Below are 7,500 nucleotides of genomic sequence, written 5' to 3' on the forward strand. Positions count from 1 at the left end.
CAAACTACTCTTTATTTTAGATAAGACCAGGTACGACGAGGTATTTTAAGTGTGCACAGTGTTGTCCTATTTTCACAAATGCATCAAAACTTAACGATAACAAAAACAACAACATCGAAATTGCAAAAACAATAACAATAACTTAATCTTATGCAAATAGGTAGTTGAAAGACATTCAGGTAGTCAAGGATAATTTCATGCAAGGAACAAATGGCCTAGTTAACTATTTCTGTGCGCCAAATACAACACATCTAAATTCTGATAAGATACTGAATGTCCTCTCACAAACATGAAACACTGAACATCATAGAAAACGATCCAGCAGTTTTTTTTTTTATATATATATAACAACACAAGCTATACAACAACATGTGTAACAGGTCAGGAATATTAAGGACAGAAACCCCAGGCTCTACTCCACTATCAGTCCAAAATAATTAATTGTCTCTCCGCCGGTCTTTGTTGCCTTTCTTCATCTTCATCCTGCGGTTCTGAAACCAGATTTTGACCTGTCTCTCGGTCAAATTCAGGACTCTTGCTACTTCGTATCTACGGTCCCGGGGGAGGTACATATTAAACAGAAACTCCTTTTCCAGTTCGAGGATTTGGTGCTTTGTGTACGGGCAACGCTTTTTTCTGGTGGATTTTGCGTGAAGCCAGTTGGATGATGGGTTATCTGGAAATAGGGGGTCAAAACCATGAGACAAGAGAGTCCAGCATTGCTCTCAGTATATGACTCACAACAGAACTAGCCTACTGCAATTTATTCTCCAATTTGGGAAGGACATGCCATTGTAAGATAATACAGTCAGATCAGGACTATGTTGCCTCAGAAGTGAGTTCTTCAAATCATCTTGAAGTGAAGCAGCCTTGAAAAAGTGTATATTTTTACTGAAAACTATAACATGACGCTATCTGGCCTTGACAATAGCAAAATCCGAGCCTAACCCTGTTCAAAAGAGTGTGCAGTGGAGTGCGCCCATCACCCTGCAGAATGTGGATCTTATTTTCCAACAGATCAACTCACTGACCGATAGATTTTATTCATTGTATATACTCTCATCATAAGATATTTGCTAAAATGATGGATAATATTTTAGGGCCATTCTCGACTAAATTGGGCCTGAGACATTCGACATGAATCCCCCATCTCTTAACGCCCTCACCTACACTAAAATGAGAGTCTAATAATGACCACAATTTCATCAAAATGCATCACTTACTTGCATCTATTTCAGTCTTTTCTTCAGCTGGCGGACTCTGCTCGACGGGTTTAGACGTGGATGTCGTCGTATCGCACGCAATCTCCGTGAGGGACGCTCCGTTTTCAATGTCAGACAAAAGAGGTGTGTGCGTCTCCAAAGTTGTACATTCAGCGCTCCCAATCACAGGCTCGGATTTGATATCATAATGCATGGTTGTGGACGGTAATCCCGTTAAACACAAGGACGCAGAAACTGGGTCCAACGCCCAGGAGCGCGTAAACATTCCATCGGTGTCTCCGGTCGTGTAATGGTGATGTATATAGGTTGGAGTTGCTGTGCTTGGAGGATGGGCCGAGATGGGACTCCAAGATCCACCAAAAATAGAGGATTTCGCCTGCAAAGGGCAAGACTCTTGTCCGCCATATTCAGTCAGCATCGTCTGCTCCACCCCTGCAGCTGATGAGTACCTCGGTGCCAGATCTTCCTGCTCGGGAAGAACACGCGAGTCAACATAATAACTTGTTCCCAACGTCGACATGGCAAAAAAATGCAAAGCGTTACAGTGCTGCAATATTTAGAAAAAACACATTCATTGCATGGTCGCCTGCTGCTTTCCTGCACCAGGAGCTCAATGCGTCCAGTAAGTTGAACCTTGCCCAAGACTGGATAGGGCGCCCCAAACACGTGACCGTGGGACAGAACAATAAATAATAAATCAGCCTGCTGCTCAACTAAATGGCCACCATTTTCCCCACCATATTTTAATAGCAAAACCCTACGCCTTTATTGGGAGATATTTCGTTTTATAAGCAATAAACGTTATGATTTTTGTCAAGAGATCTTGTGTTAGTGTAATCGAACATACTTGTGATTGGGGGGTTTGGCAACAGAGGTAACACTACTTTAAAGCCTCTAGTTGTGAAAATACTAAAAAAAACCAATTACCTTTAAAAAAGTTTTATATACATAAAATCCAAATGGGTTCATTTATTTTTAAAAATAATAAACTTATTATGACCCAATAACCAGAAAACTCTTGTTTTGGAAAGGAAATGTTTGGTTGCCTTACTTGTTAGTGGTTGGTATATAAAAGATTTTCAAGATTTAAAAAACAACAACAACAACAATAAAACAAGCTGATCTAAAATGTATTTAAAGGCTTATCAGAGTTCACAATGCCAGAAAGTTGTGAACCAAAAGATGCACATTAGGGTGTCTGCAATAAGGTCTAGGTCTACTTTTAAGGCAATCTAAAACGGAAAGTGGGGTGAGGTTATTTGGGTGCTATATAACAGTCCGTTTTATCACGGGCAATTGGGTTGTTTTTCTTTAGGTTACAACCTGGCTGTCTAAGCTAAATATCACCAATAAAGCCCATCCTTTGTGTCCTTTCTCTGGCGCAAGCAGACACATCCGGCTTTTACGGCGAGGCGTTGGGACAGACTGCAATGATCATAACCGAGGCCTTGTCTGTCCTTTCCCCCACTCTGCACATACAAGCCTAATCCTCTTACTTTTTTACTTCTTGTTGTTTAGATATAGTGGCTCAAACTGCTATCCACATGTAGACTTATAGACATGATGCAGAAAAGAAATGTAACCTTTTCCACCCAAGTTGATGATTTTGACTTTACTTAAACAGATAGCCCATGCGTAGATAACAGTCATATGGATCTAGCTTCATATTTTTACAATGAAAACGCACAGTAAAATTTGTCTGTATCAATAATATTCTTTACGCACAGCAACAAAACACATCATGCTATTTCATTTTTTTGAATAAAGCATTTGTGTGCTTGATGCAGTCTGTGTCGAATGATGAAATTAATCAATATTTCAAAGTAATTCAGTTTTCATGATGCGACGACTTTTACTGAGGTAATCAAGGCAGTTTCGTGTTGTGGGAGAAAACAAATATAGCCCAACAACATGAGACTACCTAAACCACTCAACAGCCCACTCTCCTCTTGAGGAATATGCTCAATAAAGTTTTTTTAAGATGTGCAAAATTATGTAATCTTTTGCCCTATAATAAGCCTTACTGTAACAATTTCAGAAAACCGCAAATGGTCAGCGTTCATCAGACAGATTCCATTCGTGCTGTATCACGGAAATCATATAGTCTAATATTAATATTAAGTGCGGCAATTTTGGCAGGATTTTGCCGCATTTTAGACCATAACGTTCAAACCAGCCCCCCCAGACACGGCATAATTAATACATAGAAATGACAATTGAACAATTTTACCTACGATGACTATCTAATTAAATCCTCGGGAATGTTGCCATTTTGGCAATAACAACCCATTCGCAATACCGCTGCCAAAGAAATCACTGGTGTGAACTAAACATGTGGTTCACAGGTAGGCCTAATGTCAGAGAGAAAGCAAGAAAGTGTGCACAGCCGCCAGACACCTATTACAGGCCTGTAGCCAAACTCTATGAAGGACATCACCCTCTACTATTGTAATAGCCTAATATTTACTGTGCACTAAGCGGACCTACTTAATAATACAAAGGCATTAGCACCCGTAGGCTATAGGCTACCTGTGCCAGCTTGCCCAAATATGTAAATAGCGCGCAACTCCTATTCTTTCTTTTTGGATACAATAAAAAGTCTGCAGTTGCAGGGCATGATTTTATTAATTTGACCAGCAAAATGTGCAAATATTTATCAAACCTCTTGGGTTCTTTAGATGTGACATAAAAGCCTATGTTACTATAACATGAAAAATCCCAAGGGTTAGTCCAGCATGCAAATTCCAATGGTTCACTCAAGTTGACTATACAATATGTACAAGCCTAAAGCTCTGAAACATGTGGTCACATACTGAACATTTTATACACAATGGATTAACGTTACAAATGTAGCCATTTATAAATACATATCCACGACAAATAAAACAGATGTGAAAATAAAAATGTCCAAAAGAACAACAATCAATAAGTTAGCAATAGGGTCCTGTTTTCCAGGGACATTCTCACAGTTGGGCTTGCTCTGCACAGGCAGCCTTGCCATGGATGGAGGAGGGCGCCAAACACCCGCACAGTCTCATGAGAAATTGAAGTTGTTGGAGAGCTCTCGGATCCTATTTTCCCGGCTCATTTTTTTCAGTTTCATCCTCCTGTTTTGAAACCAGATTTTGACTTGCCTGTCAGTGAGGTGCACACTGCGGCTGATCTCCAGACGACGCTCTCTAGTCAAGTACATGTTGAAGAGAAACTCCTTCTCCAGCTCCAGAGTCTGGTGCTTGGTGTAGGGACAGCGCTTCTTTCGGCCACTCTTAGCTGTGAGCCAAGTAGCCGTACTTTCGATCTTCCCATCTCCTACAACGAAAATAAGACAGGTATTAGGCAACAGGTGTGACAAAAAAAACAAATCTAAGACCACTGAATGTTTTCAAGGTTTTCGACATAGCCTCGGCTATATGGGCAAATATGAAATAAGAATAGGGCTGAATATCATAATATAACATCATATCATTGGGTGAAATGATAATTTGTCTAAGTTAAAGTTCAGATCAGGCAATGTTTAGTGAATGAATTCCACTGGATGAAGTGTCACCTATACTACATAGGCTACTATTTTTTTTTTCATAATAGCCTATATAGACCTAACGACTGATTTCTGTTCTATTTATTTGGCAAGTAATAGGCTGGCGCACAATCAATAGGCTTGTGGATACCCTAGTTGCAATTCAACATTTTACCAGAAAATGTTCATTGCCCACTTAAGAAGCCTATACCACAGCAGCCTAAAGCCCATTACACCTTTATTAAGACATAAAAACGTAGCCTACACAGCTTGCTGAAATTATGGCTATGCATTTTATGAGGGGACGACTGAGGACATCAGCGTCTTGCATTGGACAGATGGACTGGACTGGACTGGATTGGCCTTGCTGTTCTTCGTCATGAAATAATAAAATAAAAAAAACACACAGGAAGAATTCCCAGACCGGGTTTCTCTGTCAAAACCACAACGCAATGCCGTCACCAATAAGATTTAATCCGTGAGGTTTATGTGGAGAGCGTTGCCGTAGCCTGTAATGGCACAGCAAGCAGCCTTTAGTAAAAACGTTTTATAACGCGGATGGTTCCGATCCTCGGTTCTGATTGGCTGCGTCACGTTCGATTCCATTGTAAATACCCGATAAACGCACACCTGTGACCGATGACCGTAAATTTAAATATGAATCCGCAAAGTGAAAATCATCACTCATACCAGTACCTATCTGTCACTTAGCAACCATCTTGTTTAGCTATAGGGATTAAAAAAAACAACATAGCCTTAAAATCACAGCCTTCTCCTGCCCTGAACTCCCTGTCTGCAGCCTACACACAGGACTATTTTCGCACTACATGTCGAATATACGTATGTCGGCTCTTCACCTTTGACGGGCTTTTCGGGGCATTCTGCTCCGCAAGTCTCTGTGGGTTCAGGAGAGGACGAGCTTTCCGAGGAGAGGCGGCTGTCTTCCTCTCTGGCCGGGACGCAGGGCGCAGAGGCGGGCGCCTCCTCATGGCTCTCCCTCCGGTCCGGCTCCACAGACGCAGCCGGGGGCTGGGAGGAGGTGTCCAAGCGGGCAGGTCGTTGTAAAGTAAAGTGAGTCATATTTGGCTGAACATCGTGATAAAGCCTCGAGGACGCGTATGTCTGAGACAGGCGGAAGTACCCGGGGACAGGCACGGTGCTGCCGGTAACGGGGCATGATCCAGGCGAGTAGGATATGTCATCTACTGTTGCTCCTTTAGGACATTTCTCGGACTCATAAAGGCAATATGCGCTGAGAGAATGAACACTGAGCCATATGCTGGCTGCTGGGCTGGTCGACACGGCAAGACCTCGACGTCTCCAGCCACGTTTCCATTCCTTGAACATATGGAGCAGAAGAAGGGATCACACTTTGGGAACTTGGCTCGTTGCGCTTACCGATACCCGGGAAACAAGAACCACTGGAGAGTCCATAGGAATACTCCGACGCCGGTGGCAAATACACCCCGTTACTTTGGTAATACGGGACACCAGTCTCGGTTCTCACGTTGATTAAGGAGTCCACGAAAAACGAATTTCCAGCTTGGTTGTTGGGGCATGTCATCGTTGTGGTGTAATTTGACGGAGGATGAAGATAGCCCTTTCTGGCTGACATTTCTTGTGCAAAACATTGCTGAATATAATTACTGATACTCACGCTTCTCACTTCAGCCTACAGCCAATTAAAACACCAGACGACGACAGACTCCTCCCAGTCCGAGCAGGCAGTTCCACTGTGTCATATATTTTGTTTTAGGCTAAGTAAAGAGAAAACTATGGGGGGGAAGTGGTGCATCAAAGGTTTTCATTTTAGCTGAAATACAAACCTCCCTCGAATCTCTAATATGGAGCCTCACTGCATATAAGCCAAGCCAATTTAGTCAACCTATGCAAATTAAACAACGAGCCGTAGTTGACTCAGCTGCAGAAAGCTGTCCCTAACAGTTGTTGTGTACAATGCATAGCTTTATAGCAAATTTTACAACACTGTAAAAATCAGGGGTTGTTGAGGTGCCTCAGGGTGCATCAAAGATCCCAAAGGTCCCTGTAGAGCCTGTGGTCTTGGGACTCTTAAACCTGTTTTGTGTTGCTCTGATGAACCTCATGGTAGGCCTACTAATTTTAAAAACCCTCATGGAGTGTCCAGTAGCATTTGCACACAATGTTTCAGCTTGCATTTTGAAGCTACATCTTCTAATGTTTTTGACCATTACACCACTAAGACCATTACAATGCAATTTCTTTTAGGAGCCATCTTTGTGCGTATCCGTTGTCTATTGATCGTGTGAATATTGTGGGTGCAATTGCCATGATTGCGTCCAGACACCTTTTACTGCAAAGACATGATTTTGCTGAGTATTTATAAGGGTGGGACACTGAAAAAGTAAGCGCCACACTTGATGAATAGCGCCATTACAGAGCCATATCTGTCTTAGTGAGTATAATGCAGACTGGAAGGACTGGAATAGATTTATTTCATTATTGCAAAATGATGATATCAGAATTTCTTTATTCGTCTTGTTAGGAATAATAGAACTCCTTAAAGAACCTCAGAGAAGCTGTGGGTCCTTATAGGTTCACATGTTCAATTTCAAGAACTCCGATTCCTTGAAGAACCTTATTTTTCAGAATCAGAAATACTTGCACTTTTTTTTGTTACAAGAAATATAAAAAAATACACGCTTTGTTCATAGACGTAAGAGTAGACCTACACATAAGCCCTCCCTTAATTCCAATAACTTAAATGTTTTATCCAAAGTA

The 7,500-nt window shown here is 41.7% G+C and overlaps 2 protein-coding genes across 2 annotated transcripts; both read right to left on the reverse strand.

Moving 5' to 3' along the window:
* Positions 1 to 437: 437 nt before the first annotated feature.
* On the reverse strand, positions 438 to 1,743 carry LOC139641588 (homeobox protein Hox-A9b-like). The gene is made up of 2 exons (XM_071516060.1): positions 1,224 to 1,743; positions 438 to 676 (listed from the first exon to the last, which is right to left on the reverse strand). The coding sequence occupies exons 1-2, from the start codon at positions 1,741 to 1,743 to the stop codon at positions 438 to 440; spliced, it is 759 nt and encodes a 252-aa protein (XP_071372161.1).
* Positions 1,744 to 4,257: 2,514 nt separating this feature from the next.
* Positions 4,258 to 6,355, reverse strand: hoxa10b (homeobox A10b). Its single transcript, XM_071516059.1, is given in 3 exon segments — positions 4,258 to 4,532; positions 5,598 to 5,995; positions 5,997 to 6,355. Coding segments are annotated over 3 exon segments (1,032 nt in total).
* Positions 6,356 to 7,500: the final 1,145 nt, after the last annotated feature.

Source organism: Centroberyx affinis, unplaced genomic scaffold (genome assembly GCF_046629955.1).
Source record: "Centroberyx affinis isolate AG114_WGS23_722 - 3 ecotype Tasmania unplaced genomic scaffold, CSIRO-AGI_Caff_v1 ptg000392l_1, whole genome shotgun sequence".
NCBI classification, from domain to species: Eukaryota; Metazoa; Chordata; class Actinopteri; order Beryciformes; family Berycidae; genus Centroberyx; species Centroberyx affinis.

What these genes read in the sequence shown, in the direction of transcription:
- LOC139641588 (XM_071516060.1), bottom strand. Translation starts at nt 1,743, where the DNA reads ATGTCGACGTTGGGAACAAGTTATTATGTTGACTCGCGTGTTCTTCCC. An exon ending in AAAGACTGAAATAGATGCAA is followed by an intron (nt 677 to 1,223) that starts GTAAGTGATGCA and finishes CCCTATTTCCAG; the next exon opens with ATAACCCATCATCCAACTGG.